The following is a 23,682-nucleotide window of genomic DNA, read 5'->3' on the forward strand; positions in this document are numbered from 1 at the left end:
CAACATTCTAGATTTAGGTAAACTTTAAATAAGTATATGTAATTTCGGTGGTATGGACATGTGGAGCGAATGGATAGCGAGAGAATGACTAAGAAAATATATGTGGCGAATGTGAGAGGGAAAACAGAACGTGGACGACCGAAAAAGACTTGGCACGATCAGATCAATCAGAACCTAAAATCTGGCGGTGTCAAAAGTCTGCGTAATCGGAGGGCATGTATGTCTAGATGTATGGATGTGAAGGAGGCGAGGAGTGTATGTCAGGACAGAAGAGTGTGGCGTTCCATCCTCTCTGAATACCCCTGCGGGGAAACGGCGTGAGGGTAGTAGTAGTAGATATTTGAAGCACTAGCTTTGTGATTTTCCATTTTATAATCGAAAAGGAACTATGTTTTAAAATCACAGTAAATATTTTATTAAAACTAATTTTAATGTCTACCGGTTTCGAAGCTATCCCCTTCTCTAAGTCAAAGAAGCGGTTAGCTTCGAAACCGGTACACGTTATAATTAAGTTATAATAAAATATTTATAGTGATTTTAAAACAAAGTTACATTTTAATTATATCTAAATTAATATATTAAATGTTGAAATCAATACTGACTTATTGAGTCCACTAAGTTGTATTTTATTGTAAAAAAAAAACACAAAAAATATATTTGTGACAATTGTTTCGCCTAGTTATGGCATTTCCAAACGAATGTGTGACAAATTCGTTTTAAAATGCCATAACTAGGCGAAACAGCAAAATTATTTTATTATGTATTTTCTAACAATAAAATACAACTTTGTTGACTCAAAAAATTAGTTTTTGATTTCAAAACATTCAATTTATAAATTTAAATGGAGTTCTACAAATTAAACAACAAATCTATTATTTTAAATATATTATTAGATTAAAACCAATATTTTTAGCTTTTCCACTTTTTTTATTTGACCAGCGACCGGGTTACCGACATCATCAGACAGGTGGGAGGCTATACAAATTGTTATGTTTTATATAAAACAAGGCAGGAGTTGATAACCATGATTTGATATAATTTTGTTGAGAAATATATCAAATCATGATATATAATTTTGTTGAGAGATATATCAAATCATGGTTATCAACTCCTGCCTTGTTTTATATATAACATAACAATTTGTATAGCCTCCCACCAGTCTGATGATGTCGGTAACGACGAAACCCGGTCGCTGGTCAAATAAAAAAAGTGGAAAAGCTAAAAATATTGGTTTTAATCTAATAATATATTAAAAATGCAATTCCATCACGAAGTGTCAGTGGATAATATAAATCTATTATTTTGTTTTAAAAAAACAGTTTATATTCAAAACCGTAGATGGACACATCTGTGGCTTTCAAAACAATATACTTAATACTCAAAAGTTAAAATACAAGTGTTTTAAATTTTGTACCAATGACAAACTTTTTAGACGTTTTGCGAATACGAGAATCGTACACGGTAAGACCCATGTTTATATTTCCAACCATCTGCCTAATTTGGGTCGTGCATATTAACCCTTAGCGGCGGAGTGCCGCCATAGAGGCGGCATGCAAGGTTTGCCGCATCATTCGAATGCCGCCGCTACGGCGGCAACAGTATACATTCTTATTTCTCAATATTTTTACAATACTTATATTTTTTTTATTTTCAATATAATTTAATCAGAAACATACTTAAGAGTAAAAAGTTGCGGAATTTGATACTTTCGAGTTCGAAGACTGCACGACCCAAATCAGACATATCGCTAATTAAATGCCAAAACGCCACAACGCCAAAAAAATATTTATTAAAATTATGAAATTATTATAAATTTTTAATTACTTAAAATGATTATTTATTCCAAAAAAGGTATCTACAATAAATCGTCAACAATTTCATATTCGAAAGACACCCATGATTCCGACGTTAGAAATGAAAATTTATAAAGTTTTATTTTCGATTTTCTTCTAATTTTTTTTTACGTTTCGGCCCTTTGGTATTTAACCAGCGATATAGTAGGAATGTTATAGTAGAAACACGCTAACATATTAAAATTCTCAGCAGTAAGGCCAAATATAAGAAAAATCGCAAATTACATTTATATTAACCCAGGTAACATTTGACGTTATTGAATTTTTTGCTTAAAATGTTGAAAAATAAGTTTTTCGTCGAAATAAATACATGGTTTTGAAAAGAAAAGAGCAATTGAAAGGTAATATAAGTAAATATTTTTTCAATATATTTTCTAAAAAAGGTCGAATCCCAATATATATTTAAATCGTGCATAGAGACACAGCCGGCTTCTCACGCAGCCGAACGCATACGAAATCATCCAGATTGCGAGAAAGGCCTTAAGGTACCTACACATGCTATTTATTGAGCACGCTTAAAACGAGCATGCTCTCTAAGCCTGTATACATTCGCTTGAAATAAGCATGCTCGTTTTAAGCATGTTTTTAAATAAGCATGCTTAAAGCTAAAACTCCATAATATGAAATTTACTAGCAGTTCTCTGCCTACTCAGTGTCGTGAAAAACGTTAAACGAATTGGTTCTTGTTATTATACTAGTAATATGATACAGAGTCCGCTTCCGTAGTGTAATGGTCAGCACTCTCGGCTACCGTTCTGGAGGTCCCGGGTTCGATTCCCAAGGGGGGTTAAATAAATATCAGTGATTTTTTTCACTGTAATATTTATTCAATATTATCCTGGACTGGTACCTGAAGCGGAGGGCTGATCACATTTCCTTCATATGTAAACGATCAAGATGACACTGCGTTGATATGACGCAGTGCCCTATGCACCATTGGGGTGCGGATAAGGGTTTAAAAAAATATGTAACAAGCTGTTTTAATAAAAAAAATTATGGTCGTTTTTGACACTGCGTGCGGTAAGGGGTTAACAAGCGAAACGAAAACGTTCGTCTGGCGAACGAATCGAGATCCACTCCATGCTTGGATCCGCGCATATTATTAATTCGTCATCAGACCATATTAAATATCGCGAGAAATGCCTTTCCTGCCCACACCAAGCGTCGAACTAGTCTTGACAAAAATTCTAACATATCGTTCGGCCATTAAAGCTATCGATTCGATTAAATGATAATATTAACTTAATGTAATAAACAATATTATATTTTTTAAATACGAAACTGGTGTGGTATTATATAAACAACAAACTAGTATGGAAAAGCAAATGGAGAAATATGAATTGCGTAGCTGAGGCAAATATAATTTTAAAAATTAAGACGCAGTTTCTAAGATGGTTCGGCCATGTACAGGGAATATATATGGGAGAGTAGAACCGAGAGTCTACATAGCATGTCGCTCACTCCTTTCAACAACGTCATAAATCAAAAATCGTCAATATTCAGCTGTGCATGTTTTCGGAATGCTTAGAAAATGTACTATATCCCAGCAAAAGAGGCATATTTTTAGCTTAATATTTACCCGCTACAGGGCAGAAAGTGTTGTTTTTGGCATTTTGAAAAAAAGGTATTGTTTAATTATTTTTTTTAAATATACTAAAAAAGTTTCAAATGGAGATAAAACCTTCAGGTTTTCCTTAAAAAGATCTGCTGCACAGTAAAAAGTTCAAAATCTGGCTTGATATTTATTTTTAATACATTGCGTTATATTTTTAAACTTTAAAAACGTTCTTCTGAAAAGTTTTTTGATTTATGAAGTTGTTGAAAGGAGTGAGCGATATGGTCTATACGTTTGCGGCGTTCTATCATCGTGTGTACATCATAATCGATGTAATTATGACTTACTAATATTAACAACACAAATAATAGTGGGGCATATTCCGAAATATCCGAAAGAAATTATTTTCCCAGCTTAATTAGTATAGAAACTTTTAATCATTGTATTTAATTTGTATCGAATAATTAAAAAGATTTATTAGAGTAATTTGCCATTTCAGACTAATTCCACCCATTGTTAAAGCATATCTTTATTCAGTTAGACGCCTGTGCACATAAGTAGCGCCAATTCCAGAAGAAATTCATTGTTAAATTTTTAAAATACAGCAAAGCCTCGATATAACTGACCTCTACTTAGTGAAAATAGAGAAGCGCTGTTATGTAAGCCGATTATATACCGTGTCGCAGTTGGCAAATAGCTCACTCCTTTCAAGAACGTCATACATCAAAAAACTTGATTTTTCAGGAGAACGTTTTTAAAATTAAAAAAATATAATACAATGTATTAAAAATAAATATCAACCCACTCATTGAAGTTTTTACTGTGCAACAGATCTTTTTAGGTAAAACCTGAAGGTTGTTACTCCATTTGAAAAATATTAAGTATATTAAAAAAATAATTGAACAATACCTTTTCTTCTAAATGCAAAAACAACAATTTCTGCCCTGTAGCGGGTAAATATTAAGTTAAAAATATGCCGCTTTTAGTGGGATATAGTCCATTTTCAGGGCATTCCGAAAACACGCAAAATTGAAAATTGACGATTTTTGATATATGACGTTGTTGAAAGGAGTGAGCGATATCTTTATTCATTAAGACGCCTTTGCACATAAGTAGCACCAATTCAAAAAGAAATTCATTGTTAAACTATTTTATAAATACAGCTAAGCCTCGGTTCACAACGGCGTGCTAGTACCGACACTAATGTATGGAAGCGAAACATGGAACTGGCAAACGAAGGATGAAAACAGAGTGAACGCTGTTGAAATGCGCTCCCTCAGACGATTATGTGGAAAATAATTATACGACAGAATTAAAAACGAAGATATAAGAAAAGAATGTAAGGCTGAACGAGGAATAATTGAAAAGATTAGGAAGAGTTCTTTACGGTGGTATGGACATGTAGAGCGAACAGATAGCGAAAGAATGACTAAGAAAATATATGTGACGAATGTGAGCGGGAAAACAGAACGAAGACGACCGAAAAAGGCACGTTCAGATCAATCAGAACCTAAAATCTGGTGGTGTCAAAAGTCCGCGTAATCGGAGGGCATGTATGACTAGATGTATGGATGTGAAGGAGGCGAGGAGTGTATGTCAGGACAAAAGAGTGTGGCGTTTCTGTCTACCCCTGCGGGGAAACGGCTTGATAGTAGTAGTAGTTGTAGCAAAGCCTCGATATAGCGGACCTCTACTTGACGAAAATAGAGAAGCGCTGTTATGTAAGCCGATTATATACCGTGTCGCAGTCGGCAAATGGTAAAGTGCGTTACATCACCATATTACGAATGTGGACAAGATATAGGGGATGTCCGCTCACAACAGGGAAGGAGAACTTTATAAATAGCTTAACACTGTGATCACTCCTGCGCTTCAGGGACCAATCCAGGGTAATATGAAATAAATATTAGTGTAAAATCACTAATATGCATTTTCAGCCTCCCCCCCTGGGAATCGACCCGGGACCTCCAGGACGGTAGGTAAATGCGCCAACCATTACACCACGGAGGCAGACAAAAACTTAGCTGTGTTTACCGGCTCCGCACGTATTTTGTTATGTCCTCGAGTATTATAATGTTCGTTTACAAAATTTGGTATGTTTTGCATCGATATTCTAGAATTAAATTTCGATTTCAACCGCCACTGAGATGTCATGTCTCACGGCATAGCGGCCCAGAAAAACGCTATCAAAGACTTCTTGAAGTTTTGTCATAAAATATCGATCGTATACCGGCAGGACCATCGTGAAAAAGTTGAAATTATCAAAATGTCCAAAAATTTCGTGACAAAAACGTAAAACAGGTTTAACGATAGAGATTTGTCCATTTTTAATTTAAGTTTTACTTAAATAAGTAAATTTCACTTTTTCTTAAAGTCTACTGTGACACGTGTTTCGATGCATCCCGCTTCATTTTCAAACACCGTATGTGAGGCTAATTGTTTATTTTTTAAAGAGAAATATTTTTGTTTTTATTATTTAGGTTTTTATTATTTTGTCCGCCTCCGTAGTGTAATGGTCAGCATGCTCGCCTACCGTTCTGGAGGTCCCGGGTTCGATTCCCAGGGGGTTTAATAAATATAAGTGATTTTTTCACTCTAATATTTATTCAATATTACACTGGACTGGTACCTGAAGTGGAGGGCTGATCACCTTTCCTTCTTGTGAAATCGATTGAGATAACACTGCGTTTATACGAAGCAGTGCCCTATGCACCATTGGGGCGCGGTAAGGGATTTAAATTTAAAAATTATTATTTAGGTAGGTAAATACGCTAACTATCACACTACGAAGGCGGATAATATTGATAATTTAGATTCAATTATTTTTTTTTATATATTTTTTCTTTTTTAAAGGAATAACCTATAAAGCCTATATTAGAGGCTTTTTCTACATGTAGGATAGTAAGGATAGGGAAGGTAAATGTGAAAAATACATAAAAAACACCGAGACCAATTGCAAATAAATGTTTCTTGAATTTGTTTTGCACTTGGCGGGAATCGAACCCGCGACACCAGTTTCGCAGTCGAGCGTCTATCCAACTACGCCACGGCGCCTGTCGTGTTAATTAATATATACATTACATACTAATATTTAAGGCGTATACATTAAAAACATAAATTAAACAGTAAGCAAGAAGACTCTTGTTAAAAATGTAGAAGAATCCCGCTTCGGAATACTCCTTCAGACACATGGAACAGATCAATAGCCAGTGTGATATTGTTCAGCATAGCGGTAGCTCTTCCTACAGGCATAACCATCGGCAGGTAGGTCCTGTATATAGAAATGGGAATTCTACAACATACTTAATTTTAACCCTAAAATGTCGCGGTAAGGCAGCAGTCGGGGAACCGGGGTAAATTACTCCAAATGATGGGGTAATAAGGAAATTTTCATAGTTTGCTATTTGGTAAAAAAAAATACATATTATTTACAAATATACTTCAATTTCATACTATTTCTGTGAGTCTAAGCGGCTCTTTATTAGAAATAGGTATCAAATTGTGGTAGAGTGGGTTCGAACCGAGAAACTCTGACTCAAGAGTCCGCGACACTAACCACGAGACCACAACCAGACAGAAAAATCTAAATTAAAAATCAAAATACCAAATTTTAGAGTTGGGTCCTTGGGACGTTGAAGGTCGATGAGGGGGTACGAGCTGTTCCTTATTTTTATTTATTTATTTATTTAGTTTTTATTTTTATTTTCTATCAGTGGGAACATAGGCAATAGGGGGGAGGCTTGAGAGTAGATAGAGTGAGTGGGTTGGTGTTTGATTCCAATTTGAAGCCCATTACCGAGATGACGGGTTCAACTATGTGGACCATCAACACCTACGCGTATTAACGTCTAATCACACGTTGTTTTCAAGTCTACGACTCTATATATGTCACCCAATTCTAGATGTCCCATCACCGGGTGGTATGTATGGTATGTATAGTTGCCTGACTGATGACCGTATTTTTATATTTATTTAATTGATTTCACCAATCTGGAACAGTCTTGTATTTTGTACCTTATGTAGCATAGTTTAATTTCACTTTTAATTTTTACTTCTAATTTTTATTTTTCTTACTTCATTACTTTTAATTGTTATTACCTTTTTTACAAGCAAATTTCTATTCTGTATATATGTCGCTCACTCCTTTCAAGAACGTCATAAATCAAAAATCGTCAATTTTCACTTGTACATGTTTTCTGAATGCTCATAAAATGTACTATATCACAGCAAAAGAGGCTAAACATGATCGGGTATGTCCTTGGGTCGACCAAAATCGCATGTGATTAATATTTTCAATATATAGTGTGTGAATAGTGCCATGGCAGTAATCAACTACTAACTAACCATCACGCCGTTTCCCCGCAGGGGTAGGCAGAGAGGATAGAACGCCACACTCTTCTGTCCTGACACACACTCCTCGCCTCCTTCACATCCATACATCTAGTCATACACGCCCTCCGATTACGCAGACTTTCGACACCACCAGATTTTTTTTTAAATCAGTCTCGTCACTATATCGCCTGACACCGAGCACCAAAGGAGTTGCCCGGCAGAAACAATGGCCGGCGAATCGGGTCGCCGAGTCGGCGCGGCAGAAGACACCTCCCTCCGTCTCTATCTCCCTGTCCGTCTCTCTCCCTCGCGTCTGGTCCGTCTGGCCCGATCAGAGCCAATGGGGACGTGGGAAGAATACATTTCCTAAGCTACAGCTGATTGGGCGGCGTATTCCGGCGACGGTGACAACACGAAAACGCGCGTTAATTTTGTTTTTTAACATGTGTTAATTTTGATTTTAATTGACAAGCGTTAAATGTAATTTTTTAACAGGCGTTAAAATTGTAATCAACGCTTTGCGTTTAAGGCCCAGTATTCGTTAAGTCGCAACTTAATTTTCTCTAAATACAGGTGATATTTAACGTAATTGGTTTTTTTCTTCATAAAACACCGTTTTTGCATTGAAAAAATTAGTTTTTCATCGAAATAATTATAGTCACTGAAAGATAAGGATATATAAAAATATTTTTTTCTATTTATGCATACATATTCTAAAATAAATAAAAATATACAATATACAATACATTCTTTAAAAAATCGAACGTGAATAGACATGCCGCTAACTGCTTTCAACAACGTCATAAATCAAAAATCGTCGATTTTCAGTTGTGCATGTTTTCGGAATGCCCAAAAAATGTACTAGATCTCAGCAAAAGCGGCATATTTTTAACTTAATATTTACCCGCTACAGGGCAGAAAGTGTTATTTTTGCATTTTAAAGAAAGGGTAATGTTTAATTATTTTTTAAATATACTAAATATTTTTCAAATGGAGAAAAAACACTCAGGATTTACATAAAAAGATCTGTTGCACAGTAAAAAGTTCAATAAGTGGCTTGATATTTATTTTTAATATATTTTATTATATTTTTTAAACTTTAAAAACGATCTCCTGAAAAATCAAGTTTTTTTTACATATGATGTTGTTGAAAGGAGTGAGCGATGTGTCCTACCCGGTGGAATGAATTCTGTGTTTGCAAATATCCCCTTAATCGAATCAGTATAAAAACGCGACTTTTCTCTGTAGCTCGTTATGCGAAAAATCGCTCGTTAAGGGAGCAAGTTTTTCAGCTTTTTTTGCTCGTTATGAGAGGTCCCACTGTATACCTATGTCAGCTTTGAGAACTTTTTGAAGACCCCTACCTACGTATAGCGTATGCGCTGCTAACAAACGAATGCAGCTAAAAGCAGTCGGCATCGACTCCCTATAAGGCCGGCTACCTCGGGTGATCTCCGCTTAGTCATAACACACAAAACACAATCTACGTACGTATATAAGTTTTCAATTTTCTTTGTATTGTTTTCATTGGCACCTCAACATAGGTGAAGGAGAATATAATAGTATGAAGAACATTTAACTAACTAACTAACTAACCATCACGCCGCTTCCCCACAGAGGTAGGCAGAGAGAATAGAGCGCCACACCACTCTGTCCTTGCAAACATTCTTCGCCTCTCCCACGTTCATGCATCTCCTCATACATACCCGCCGATTGTTACGACTCCTAACCTGACCATTTTCAAGTATTTGGCATACCTGATTGTGCCATGTTTTTCTCGGTCTTCCTCTGCTTCTTTTCCCGCTAACATTCGCCTCATAAATTTGTTTTACCGTTCTTTCCTCACTCATTCGTTCTACATGTCCAAACCATCTCAACACACCTTTCTTAATTTTATCGATAATGCTTATCTCAGCTTTGCATTCCTTCCTTATTTCACTATTCGTACATCTATCATACATCGTTTTGTCGCACATTCTTCTGAGAGATCGCATTTCGACTGCATTCAGTCTACTTTCATCCTTCTTTTGCCAACTCCATGTTTCACTTCCATGCATCATATGAAGAACATATAATGGATCATTTTCATGATGTGTTATTATTGGCTAATAAATTAATATGAAAAATCACAAGACTATCGGTAGCATTCTTATTGAAATCTGTAGAGAACTAAGGGAGATATGAAGGTTTAAACTTATAAAACGCACAACGTGCGTTCTCATACGTCATCAAATTTCCATCATCGAACGTTTTATGACGTCATATGGCTTAATATCTTTGGTTTAAAGAGCTGTAATAGTAGTAGTGTGGATTGTTTGTTTACCACTACACTACCATTTGTGTTATACAAATATGACATATAGTGACATATAGTGTCGAATGCTTTAGTAAAATCTATTTTCATAGATTTTACTAAAGCATTCGACACTATATGTCACGCAAAACTGGTCAGTATATTAGAATCAATAGGCATAAGGGGAAAATTGCTAAACTTCTTTAAAAATTATCTTACGGGGAGAAAAATGAAAATCAGAATCAAAAATGTTCTCAGTAAAGACAAAAAATATTTATCTGGAGTTCCGCAAGGTTCGATTTTAGGACCAAAACTGTACATAATATATGTCTCACTGATGAAAAAAATATTTAAATATGTAAATAGATTTGTGTTCGCCGATGACACAGCTTTAGTCATAGAAAGTGAAAATCCATTAGAAGCTAAAGAAAAATTACAATATGATTTTAATCAGCTTTTAAAATGGGCGCATGATTTTGGACTCTTAATCAATTCAAAGAAAACTAAATGTATGTTTATTAGTTCACCTCACTTTGCTGCCAAATTTGCACAGATAGGTAATATTATTGCACACAATTTTGACTGTTTGCACAATAAAAAGCAACAAAATTGTAGTTGCGATAGGATTGAATTTGTGGGCGAATTTAAATATTTAGGTTTATGTATAGATAATAAGTTCAAATGGGATGCGCATATTATAAAACTCTGTGATCGTCTGCGGGCTCTAGGGAGTACTTTTTATAAGTTGTACTTTATCCTGCCTAAACCAACCTTAAAGATTATATACTGTTCTTTAGTAGAATCCTTAATAAGATATGGAATTAAGTCTTGGGGACATTCGACGAAAACAAATTTAAAAATGGTTCAAAATCTGCAATATTCCATAATCAAAAAAATTGTACCCAGTCATATATATAATCAAAGGGACAATCCAATCTTGTTATATAAACATTTAAAATTACTGCCGGTACGTGGAATATTGTGGATGAGTATCATCGTTGAGCAACAAACTAGACAAAAATATCGAAATCTTCTAGTACACAACCATGATACACGATTTACACAAAACGAAGGTCTGATAGTCCCAAGAATCAACAATAAATATGGAAGTCGAACACTGCAATATATCGTTCCGAACATTTTTAATTTGTTGCCGACGGATGTTAGAGGTCAAAATAAAAGATGGAACAAAGGCAAAATAAAGGAATGGGTAAATGATCAAGAGTTCATTTTATGAACATTGTAAAAAAGATTATATAGTTAATTTTTCTCCTTTTTTGTGTGTATATATTAGGTTAAAATGGTTAAAAAACAATAAAAAAATTTATGCAAAAAGAACTCCACCGACAAGACACACAAGGTGGCTTGGTGGGTCTCTGCAAAATAACTTTTTATTTTTATTTTTAATATATGTTAAAAATTGTGATTTATAAAAATAAAATAAATAAAAATAAAAAATAAAATTAAAAAAAAAATGAGGGGAGAGGGGGTGGGAGGGTGGACCAAAGACATCAACAAATAGAGCCGCCAATAATTTAGCAATGTTACCAATATTAAAATAAGTCCATCGTTTCTGTTACGTCATTTATTACCAACTTACGAAAACAATTTATTTACGAAGGCGAATTTTCCACGATAAAATGTGCTATACGTCATCAAATTTTACGTCATCGGGTGTGTTATTGGGCGCATCCGCTTTATAGAGCTGTAATAGTAGTAATGTGGATTCGTTTCTGCGACGTCATTCGTTACCAACTTACGGAAATAACGTTTTTACGAAGGCGAATTTCGTAAAAAATATTGATTACATCGGCTGTTATAAACACAATCCTTTATAGGTTGAGTATGTTAAATTAGATATTCATCCCTATTATTGGTAGGAGTGGATCGCGCGGACTCACCTTGAAGTTGCCCCCGTTGATCCAGGGCAGCAGGCCGTCCACCAGCAGGCCGAGGTCCTCGCACACGAGCCCGTTGGCCGGGTTGGCCAGGAAGGCGAGCAGGTCCTCGCCGAGCAGCTGGCGGGCGCGCGGGTCCGGCCGCGCCAGCAGCGGCGCGAACCCGTCCAGGGTCGCGGGCCGCGCGTACGCCATGGGGGGCTGCGGGCAACCAACGAGACATCGGTCAGTTAACATGGGAGGACTCGGACATGCTAGATGGGACGACTCTATACTGGGCTGGGGGACGTAGCAGCAGTCAGTGTACACGCTAGGTGGGAGGACTCTATACTGGGTCAGTGTACATGCTAGATGGGACGACTCTATACTGCGTCAGTGTACACGCTAGATGGGAGGACTCTATACTGGGCTGGGGGACGTAGCAGCAGTCAGTGTACACGCTAGGTGGGAGGACTCTATACTGGGTCAGTGTACACGCTAGGTGGGAGGACTCTATACTGGGTCAGTGTACATGCTAGATGGGACGACTCTATACTGCGTCAGTGTACACGCTAGATGGGAGGACTCTATACTGGGCTGGGGGACGTAGCAGCAGTCAGTGTACACGCTAGGTGGGAGGACTCTATACTGGGTCAGTGTACATGCTAGATGGGACGACTCTATACTGCGTCAGTGTACACGCTAGATGGGAGGACTCTATACTGGGCTGGGGGACGTAGCAGCAGTCAGTGTACACGCTAGGTGGGAGGACTCTATACTGGGTCAGTGTACATGCTAGATGGGATGACTCTATACTGCGTCAGTGTACACGCTAGATGGGAGGACTCTATACTGGGCTGGGGGACGTAGCAGCAGTCAGTGTACACGCTAGGTGGGAGGACTCTATACTGGGTCAGTGTACACGCTAGGTGGGAGGACTCTATACTGGGTCAGTGTACATGCTAGATGGGACGATCCTATACTGGGCTGGGGGACGTAGCAGCAGTCAGTGTACACGCTAGGTGGGAGGACTCTATACTGGGTCAGTGTACACGCTAGGTGGGAGGACTCTATACTGGGTCAGTGTACATGCTAGATGGGACGATCCTATACTGGGCTGGGGGACGTAGCAGCAGTCAGTGTACACGCTAGGTGGGAGGACTCTATACTGGGTCAGTATACATGCTAGATGGGACGATCCTATACTGGGCTGGGGGACGTAGCAGCAGTCAGTGTACACGCTAGGTGGGAGGACTCTATACTGGGTCAGTGTACATGCTAGATGGGACGACTCTATACTGCGTCAGTGTACACGCTAGATGGGAGGACTCTATACTGGGCTGGGGGACGTAGCAGCAGTCAGTGTACACGCTAGGTGGGAGGACTCTATACTGGGTCAGTGTACATGCTAGATGGGATGACTCTATACTGCGTCAGTGTACACGCTAGATGGGAGGACTCTATACTGGGCTGGGGGACGTAGCAGCAGTCAGTGTACACGCTAGGTGGGAGGACTCTATACTGGGTCAGTGTACACGCTAGGTGGGAGGACTCTATACTGGGTCAGTGTACATGCTAGATGGGACGATCCTATACTGGGCTGGGGGACGTAGCAGCAGTCAGTGTACACGCTAGGTGGGAGGACTCTATACTGGGTCAGTGTACATGCTAGATGGGACGACTCTATACTGGGTCAGTATACATGCTAGATGGGACGACTCTATACTGGGCTGGGGGACGTAGCAGCAGTCAGTGTACACGCTAGGTGGGAGGACTCTATACTGGGTCAGTGTACACGCTAGGTGGGAGGACTCTATACTGGGTCAGTGTACATGCTAGATGGGACGATCCTATACTGGGCTGGGGGACGTAGCAGCAGTCAGTGTACACGCTAGGTGGGAGGACTCTATACTGGGTCAGTGTACACGCTAGGTGGGAGGACTCTATACTGGGTCAGTGTACATGCTAGATGGGACGATCCTATACTGGGCTGGGGGACGTAGCAGCAGTCAGTGTACACGCTAGGTGGGAGGACTCTATACTGGGTCAGTGTACATGCTAGATGGGACGACTCTATACTGGGTCAGTGTACATGCTAGATGGGACGATCCTATACTGGGCTGGGGGACGTAGCAGCAGTCAGTGTACACGCTAGGTGGGAGGACTCTATACTGGGTCAGTGTACACGCTAGGTGGGAGGACTCTATACTGGGTCAGTGTACATGCTAGATGGGACGATCCTATACTGGGCTGGGGGACGTAGCAGCAGTCAGTGTACACGCTAGGTGGGAGGACTCTATACTGGGTCAGTGTACATGCTAGATGGGACGACTCTATACTGGGTCAGTATACATGCTAGATGGGACGACTCTATACTGGGCTGGGGGACGTAGCAGCAGTCAGTGTACACGCTAGGTGGGAGGACTCTATACTGGGTCAGTGTACACGCTAGGTGGGAGGACTCTATACTGGGTCAGTGTACATGCTAGATGGGACGATCCTATACTGGGCTGGGGGACGTAGCAGCAGTCAGTGTACACGCTAGGTGGGAGGACTCTATACTGGGTCAGTGTACACGCTAGGTGGGAGGACTCTATACTGGGTCAGTGTACATGCTAGATGGGACGATCCTATACTGGGCTGGGGGACGTAGCAGCAGTCAGTGTACACGCTAGGTGGGAGGACTCTATACTGGGTCAGTGTACACGCTAGGTGGGAGGACTCTATACTGGGTCAGTGTACATGCTAGATGGGACGATCCTATACTGGGCTGGGGGACGTAGCAGCAGTCAGTGTACACGCTAGGTGGGAGGACTCTATACTGGGTCAGTGTACACGCTAGGTGGGAGGACTCTATACTGGGTCAGTGTACATGCTAGATGGGACGATCCTATACTGGGCTGGGGGACGTAGCAGCAGTCAGTGTACACGCTAGGTGGGAGGACTCTATACTGGGTCAGTGTACATGCTAGATGGGACGACTCTATACTGCGTCAGTGTACACGCTAGATGGGAGGACTCTGTACTGGGCTGAGGGACGTAGCAGCAGTCAGTGACACGCTAGATGGGACGACTCTATACTGGGTCAGTGTGCATGCTAGATGGGACGACTCTATACTGGGCTGGGGGACGTAGCAGCAGTCAGTGTACACGCTAGGTGGGAGGACTCTATACTGGGTCAGTGTACATGCTAGATGGGACGACTCTATACTGCGTCAGTGTACACGCTAGATGGGAGGACTCTATACTGGGCTGGGGGACGTAGCAGCAGTCAGTGTACACGCTAGATGGGAGGACTCTATACTGGGTCAGTGTACATGCTAGATGGGACGACTCTATACAGGGCTGGGGAGCTCTTAATATTTTTTGTTACGGTATCCATTATTTAAGTCTCTTTAAGAGCTTGGAATAAGCTCGTATTATATCATATAGGAAGCGGCATGAGGACAAAATCGCACTTATGAATAAAAATTGTGCAAACGCAGTTACGACAGTCAGCCGAGAGAGCGACGATGCGCTCTCCGATCTGCAATGGCACCATTTAAAAGTTTTGTCTACAGAAATAGGCTGCCGAAATGACGGGTTCGCGTGCACAGCTAGCGTACTACATACATGGACGTATGTAGTGTGTAGTCAGTTTGTGGTATTAATGTGTAGTTACACGGTCGTGTATTTTTTGTCAAGCCGGTAGGTACTAATGCCCATTTAGCACGAGAGCGAATTGGAAGCGGTCGCGTCTGCCAGTATGGCCTTACACGGTGACCCGAAAACCAACAATCTATATCAACTAACTAACTAACTAACCAACCATCACGCTGCATATGTCACCATTCGAACAACTATCATACATCTTTTCACCGCACATCGGTCTGAGAGATCGCATTTCGACTCGCCCATTCGTTGTCATGTCTAAACCATCTCAACGCACCTTTCTTGGGTTGATGGAACATCTATCAAACGTGGTTTTGCCGCACATTCTTCTGAGGGATCGCATTTCGACAGCATTCATTCCACATTCATCCTCCTTTTGCCATTCGAACATCTATAATGCACCGTTACGCCGCACATTCTTCTGAGGGATCGCATTCCTAGTGCATTCAGTCTACTTTCATCCTTCTTTTGCCAACTCCATGCTCCTCTTCCATACATTGATAATATCCATACAATATTACCCTGGACTGGTACCTGAAGCGGAGGGCCGATCACCTTTCCTTCATGTGTAAACGATTAAGATAACACTGCGTTAATATGACACAGTGCCCTATGCACCATTGGGGTGCGGATAAGGGTTTTATTATTATTATTATTAAACTAACGTCCACAGAACTGTGTTTATATATTTTTCGTTACGATATAAATTTAGGAATTTAATATTGTAATAGAGGAAGACCGAGGAAAACTTGGCACTATCAGGTATGTCAAATACTTGAAAGCGGCCGGGTCAGGAGTCGTAATAATCGTCGAGTATGTGTGAGGAGATGCATGAATGTAGAAGAGGCGAAGAATGTTTGCAAAGACAGAGTGGTGTGGCGTTCGATTCTCTCTGCCTACCCCTTCGGGGAAGCGGCGTGATGGTTAGTTAGTTTATATAATAATGTTTTTTTTTTTTAACTGTATATTCAAACTGTCCGCCTCCGTAGTGTAATGGTCAGCACGCTCGGCTACCGTTCTGGAGGTCCCGGGTTCGATTCCCAGGGGGGGGTCAAATAAATATAAGTGATTTTTTCACTCTAATATTTATTCAATATTACCCTGGACTGGTACCTGAAGCGGAAGGCTGATCACCTTTCCTTTGTGTGTTAACGATCAAGATAACACTGTGTTTATAATGCAGTGCCCTATGCACCATTGGGGTGCGGAAAAGGGTTTGAATGAAAAAAATGAATGAAATATTCAAACTATGTAATAAATTTTATACAAACTAGCTACAGCTGTTAATAAAGGGGAAAAAATGAGGTAGACATTTTCGGCGCACCCTGTACGAGACTAGTTGCAGCTCACAGCAGCCTTGATACGAATGATAGAAAGAAAGTCGAGCGCTCGCGTACGCACTTATAGGTCTCGGGTTCAACTCTTGCACAATCAATTACAATTATAATGTACTCTATTCATCCCGACATACGCGACTCCGAGCATACTAAACCCACAAATCGCTCACTCCTTTCAAGAACGTCATAAATCAAAATACGACAATTTTCAGTTGTGCATGTTTTCAGAATGCCCAGAAAATATACTATATCCCAGCAAAAGCGGCATATTTTTAACTCAATATTTACCCGCTACAGGGCAGAATGTGTTGTTTTTGCATTTTGAAGGAAAGGTATTGTTTATTTTTTTTTTTTAAATATACTAAATATTTTTCAAATGGAGAAAAAACCTTTTACCTAAAAAGATCTGTCGCACCGTAAAAAGTTTAATAAGTGGCTTGATATTTATTTTTAATGCATTTCATTATGTTTTTAAACTTTAAAAACTTTCTCCTGAAAAATCAAGTTTTTTTATTTATGACGTTCTTGAAAGGAGTGAGCGATACATGACTTCTGCTGCTTTTAAAAGCATAAATCCGAATTCCATGGACAGCTAGACGCACCAACGAGTCAATTCGCCAGGAACTACAATCGGATGGCTAGACTCTGGCCAATGGCGTACATGACCGATTGATTCTCCAGTTCTTTGGACACGTTGCGCGTGGCAATGAGGATAGCCTGGAACGACTGGTTGTGATCGGTAGCCTGGAGGGAAAGAGAGGAAGAGGAAGATCCCCACACGATGGACCGATGGAGTTAAGGCAGCAGCAGGCACCTCGGTGGTTGGAGCGCTACGTGCAGCGCAGTCAAGGGATAACTGGAGAAGAGTCATTGCTTCCGTAAGGGTCACAACCCTCAGTAATAAGGAATAAGACGGAGAAGAGAGATCATGACTTCTACTATCTGTAAAGTAAATTAATATTTGAGGTATACTTACATATTAAGAGGGTGTAATCGACTGCTATGTGTCGGGCAAGAGTGATTTCTTTCCAATACTTGGTAGCTCCTTAATGCTTATCATGTTCCTCGTAAAAACTACACACTATATTATAAAACTATATATATATATTCACATACTGATCACACTCACTTTATTATTTTTATTATATTATAGTCTATAACCGGCGTTGGTTAATTTTAGTCACTAATTAAATTATTTTCTAAAAAAATAAAACAAATACAATTATGGATATTATATATTTTATTTATTGTTTCGGCATTAACTTTGTGGTAAGACATGTTACAATAATTAAAGAAAACACTTGTTTTTTACCACTTGAGTTTTATTAAAGACTTCTTGTTTCGGAAGTTAAACTTCCATCATTCAGGTCTGTATAATAACTGATGATGGTTTAACTTCTGAAGTTTAACTTCTGAAACATGTAGTCTTTAATAAAACTCAAGTGGTATAAAACAAGTGTATTCTTCAATTATTGGATATTATGTATTACATCTTTTAAATATGCGAGGTCGAAGATGTCATTAGGTGGGGAAGGCAACGAAGGAGACAATGGTATGCGCGTGTGAGGAGAATGGAACCATCCAGACTCCCCCACATCGCACTATATGGCCAACCCCGTGGTAGGCGACTCCCGGGCAGACGACCAAAGAGATGGTTCGATAGCTGGGAATCGACATCGCAGGAGGCTAATCCCTCTTAAAAACAGGCCGCAAGGCCTACAATAAGAAGAAGAAGACATCTTTTAAAAGAGAGAACGGATTTTTCTTGATAAGAAAATATGGAAGTCTGAACATTTAAAGGTCTGTGATTCGTTGCAAGACAGGACCCCATAAGATGGACCCTAAAATTTTTAAGATGTAGACCTTGAGAGAATAAAAGAAGCGTCGGTAGACCCCAAAAAAGATGGTCCGAGGACATAGTCGCTGTGAGGGGTAAAAACTGGCTGCAAACAGCGACCGACCGGAGGAAATGGAAGGATATCGAAGAGATCTATATCCAGGAGTGGAGAACAGAAGGCTAGAGAAGAAGAAGAAGAAGAAGAACTAACCATCGCGCTGCCATATTTAATAAATGTACTCTTGATCGTTAATGTATTTTACCTTTGATTAAAATAATATTTGGTTACCTCTATTACAGTCAAACCAAGATATAAAAGACCTAAACATAAGAGAGTTAATTCACTAATATATATTAAAAATATATACTAGTGAATTAAACTCTAATATTTATTAAATATTACCCTGGACCGGTCCCCGAAGCGCAGAAGTGATCACTTTCCCTTCATGTAAGATAACACTGCATCAATACGATCCAGCGCCCTATGCACCATTGGGTGTGGACAAGGGTTAGAAGAAAAAGAAACATAAGAAAAACTTCTTTAACAGAGAGTACTGGTCCCTGAAGCGCAGAAGTAATCACCTTGCCTTTGTGAATGTACCTTCCAGATAACACTGTGTTAATGTGATGCAGTGCCCTATGCACCAGTGGGTGTGGACAAGAGTTAGAAAAAGAAGAGACATAAGAGAAACTTCTTTAAAAGAGAGTACTGGTCCCTGAAGCGCAGAAGTGATCACCTTGCCTTCATGAATGTACCTTCCAGATAACACTGTGTTAATGTGATGCAGTGCCCTATGCACCATTGGGTGTGGACAAGTGTTAGAAGAAGAAGAACATAAGAGAAACTTCTTTGAAAGAGATTTGGTCCTCTCATTTTACACCATTGTAAAAAAAACATGGATACAAGAGACCGCTTCATAAAAAAATGTTTTATTCCCATGTGTTCTTACTATCAATAGCTTATAAAAAGAGAAAAATAGAAGGCAAGAGATGAAGTGGAAGACCAATGAGTAATGTGGAGCAGATAAAGAATTTTTACATAACATTGAATTGACATCACGACAAATCAAATATTGTGAATGAGTATTATCGTTGAACAACAAACTAGACAAAAATATCAAAATCTTCTAGTACACCACCATGATACACGATTTACCCACAACGAAGGTTTGACACTCCCAAGAATTAACAGTAAACATGGGAGTCCAACACTGCAATCGTTCCAAACATTTTTAATTTGTTGCCAACGGATGTTAGAGGTCAAAATAAAATATGGAACAAAGGCAAAATAAAGGAATGGGTGAATGATCAAAAGTTAATTTTATGAAAATTGTAAAATGTTTATATTTTTAATTATTCTCTTTTTGTGTGTATATTAGGTTAAAATGGTTAAAAACAATAAAAATGAATTTAAAAAGAACTCCACGACAAGACACAACGTGGCTTGGTGGGTAAAAAAGAATTAAAATATGTTTAAAATTGTGATTTAAATAAAATAAAAAAATGAAATCATCCATGTTGAGATGTCAAAATGTAAAAACGACTCCTAATTAGAGAAACAGGTTTGTGAACAAGGGTTTGGATACACACAAAATGTTGTGATAAGGAATTTGTCCCGAAAAACAGGTTACGCCTCTGTAGTGTAATGGATAGCGTATTTGGCTACCACGCAGGAGGTTCAATTCCCGGGGGGTCGTGAAAAAAACAACAATAAAACAGCAATTCATCTCAGAAATTTGATAGCATTTGACGGGTATATTGAAAGCTTTCAAATGTAAATTCACAGTAAAATCGGGATACAATTTTATATTGTTTCACATTTTCAATCAATTTCGCAACTTAAAAAAATTGCTTAGCAGGAGCAGATCTGTCAGGAAGCCTAGATGCTTCTGTATCAGATCTGGGCATGCGGGGGGACAGCTTTCAATGGAGCATTTCAAATTAGTACATAAAGTATTGTTGCAATTTTTCCTAGTATGTTTTGTTTTCTACTTATTTTTTTTCCAACCCTTATCTGCACCCAATAGAGTTTAAGGCACTGCATCCTACACAAGCAGTGTTATCTTGATCGTTAAATACATGAAACAATGGTGAGCAGCCCTGCGCTTCAGTTATCGGTCCAAGGTAATATAAAATATGAGAGAAAAATCACTTGTATTTATTTTGACTCTCCTGGGAATCGAACCGGGGAACTCCAACGAGGTTGCCAAACACTCTAAACACTACACTACTTTATTTTAATATTTTTACTGTCGTTTGGTTGTCCCGTGGTTAGTTCTCAGATCGAACTTACTCTACCATAATTTGATACCTGTTTCTAATAATGAGTAGCCTAGGCTCACAGAAATAGTATGAAATTTAAGTATTTTTGAAAATAGTAAAAACACAAATATTTATCTTTAAAATTTAAAAAAATATATATAATAACACTATTTTCTAATAAGGATAGGTAGAGATGATAAAACGTATATTAATAAATGCAGTTTTGTTTCCATATCTTAATGCATACATGATAATTATCCAAAACATCTGACATGTTTGCAATCAAATACGCACTTAAATCATGACAAGAATTTTTCAACCTTCCTGAGTTTCAAAACTCATAACTGTACGCAGAAAAATTAACACTCTCTCTGACGGTTTTTTCATTATCAAAAAACGTCTTTCTTTAATTAATAGAATATTTTGACTATTTCAATTGCGCAAATTGCAAATAAACCGGGGAAACAATTTAAAAGTGAAAATTATAAAACCTATGTTGATATTTTGAAAATTGGGTTATCTTTAATTTTAGGTTACATTTAAAAATTCACTGATAATCTCGCATTCCAGAATTAAATATTTTGATTGCGTTCTGATAAAAAGCCGTTATCTTTTCCAGGTTATGTTACGTATGTGAGACGTTTTTATTTACTTTTTTACTGATGTCACAGAAGGAAAGAAAAACAAAAAACTCGCGATATTTAATGCCACAAAAATGCACGAACAAAAAGAGAACTACTTATCCCAATTGTTTATTATAATATTTACACTTAATAAAGGCAATTCACCAACCTAGATTGGGCAGAAGGCTGAATTAAGAATTAGCATAAAGTAATGACATCATGGATTGATCAAACAGACACTGTAAGGTGAAGGAAAACAAACACGTTACGAGAATGGCGGATTGGGTGAATTGGGAAGGTTTTTTGTACGGGTCCGTGAAAGAATGGAGTGATAATTGGAAAACATTCGACCCGCAAGGTGAAAAAGAAGGTATTTCGCACCGGTTACACATTACGTCAATCTTTAGATTGGCCGAGAGGTAAACTCGTAAACGAACCGATTCACCGAATCGATTCGAAAATATAATGTAATCGTTCGTTTTTTTAACCAGTTCGGCATTATTCCTTTCTAATGACCATATTGTTTTCATGTATTTGGCGCGCGGAAATCCAATAGGTACCCTATGCACTGACTGGAAGTTGTAGGTGTTTAAAAGAGAGAAGAGTTTAAAATAATAATAATATTGCATGATTTAAAGGGCGCTATTTTTATAAAATACTACTTCTAGGGCACTAGGGCTCTTTCAATATATAATACGTACGTGAAGCCTATATTAATATGACTCTTTTAAACTCACGGGACGATTTACAATATTGGAAACAAACAGCAATTTCTAAAACAAAGATTTTTAATAACATGAAAAAAATTATACTGCACAAAAGTCCGAGATACTCAACAGTCCCTGTAAGGTAATCAACATTGTTTCACATGATCAGCTGCTGTAAATAATGGGTGATTCATTATTTACAATAGGCGATCATGGGGTAAATACAATAACAATGGATATAACTAATTTAACGGGCTGTAGGTTGTTAATCTAAACACTAAATCCATATCTTAACCATGGCAGAATGAAAATAAAGAAACCAAACGAAGATTGGGTTAAATGATTCAGATCCGATGACTGATCGTAATGAATCGGATCACAAAATAGATCCGGGTCCACCTTCGTTAAAGTGAGGAACTGTCAAAATAGGAATTAAGCTCGACCAAGGCCAAACCACCGATGGAAACGTAAATATTGCCCTAGAGGCGAAATCATATCTTTAAGATCAATTTCGGAACCGTTTCCTTTACATAAACGCAAAGCACCACACTGAAATCCGCACGCGTGAAACAAAAGACGTTAGAATAAAAACATTTGCTAATAAAAGTGGGCAGGACTTCCATTTTGAGAAGCGCCACTAACGGCATGCAGCACGGCCGTTGCAAACATAAAAATGAATACGCACTCGGATCACTCACATATTAACTCGCGATTGGGTTATTTACACTATCTCGGAACGGTCGGATGAAAAATCGGATTTAGTAACAACACGGGGCGATATCAGCGAGACGGGCAGCCATCATTTTGAAATTGTACAATCGACGGCGCATGCGCGAATTAAAATATTAGTCACGTGACCTTATCACTTTTAGTACCTACTTACTTACTTTTTTTCTTAACCCCTTGCCCAAAAATTACCAAACTAATCATTATCAAATAAAGTACATTATACTTTAATGGAAGTAATTTGTCCAGTATTCTAAAACATAATTTTTATTATAATTAAAAAATCAGTTTTTTTAAACGTGTTATTAATACGAATAAATAAATAACACGATATAAGCGTTGATAAATATTTGTCTTATTTTATCTTAAATGAATTAAAACAACAGCATTTTATTTTTTTTAATTAAATATTTGTGTTTCATTATTTTAATTTTTGTTTAATTAATAATGATGGTGGAGAAAGAATGAGGGGAAAACTCGAGGACAGAAGCAACATAGGGAAACAGAATGTCCTAGCTCCACAACATGAAGTGGACGAGTATTACAAGGATCTTTTTGTCCTGTTGAGGGATGGCTCAAGATTTTTCAGCAAGTTTACCTATCTCCAATAATTGGAGAGGTACCAGAAC

General features: G+C 38.4%; 1 protein-coding gene across 6 annotated transcripts in view; it reads right to left on the reverse strand.

Annotated features, from left to right (window-relative positions):
* LOC148302714 (CLIP-associating protein-like) overlaps positions 1–23,147 on the reverse strand; it is an 82,357-nt gene extending 59,210 nt beyond the window's left edge. For 3 of the 6 annotated variants that reach the window (XM_088271150.1, XM_088271152.1, XM_088271148.1), the window contains exons 1-3: positions 23,026–23,143; positions 17,875–18,097; positions 11,935–12,132 (exon numbers count right to left, since the gene is read on the reverse strand). In XM_088271150.1, the coding sequence (XP_088127276.1) occupies positions 11,935–12,126 (192 nt within the window). In that variant the 5' untranslated portion in view covers positions 12,127–12,132; positions 17,875–18,097; positions 23,026–23,143. Of the gene's footprint in view, positions 1–11,934; positions 12,133–17,874; positions 18,098–23,012 lie in introns of all 6 variants that reach the window. The other 3 variants (XM_088271154.1, XM_088271149.1, XM_088271153.1) reach the window with 2 other exon arrangements.
* Positions 23,148–23,682: the final 535 nt, after the last annotated feature.

Source organism: Brachycentrus maculatus, unplaced genomic scaffold (genome assembly GCF_059751285.1).
Source record: "Brachycentrus maculatus isolate JH-2025_06_01 unplaced genomic scaffold, ASM5975128v1 h1tg000420l, whole genome shotgun sequence".
Lineage (NCBI taxonomy): Eukaryota > Metazoa > Arthropoda > Insecta > Trichoptera > Brachycentridae > Brachycentrus > Brachycentrus maculatus.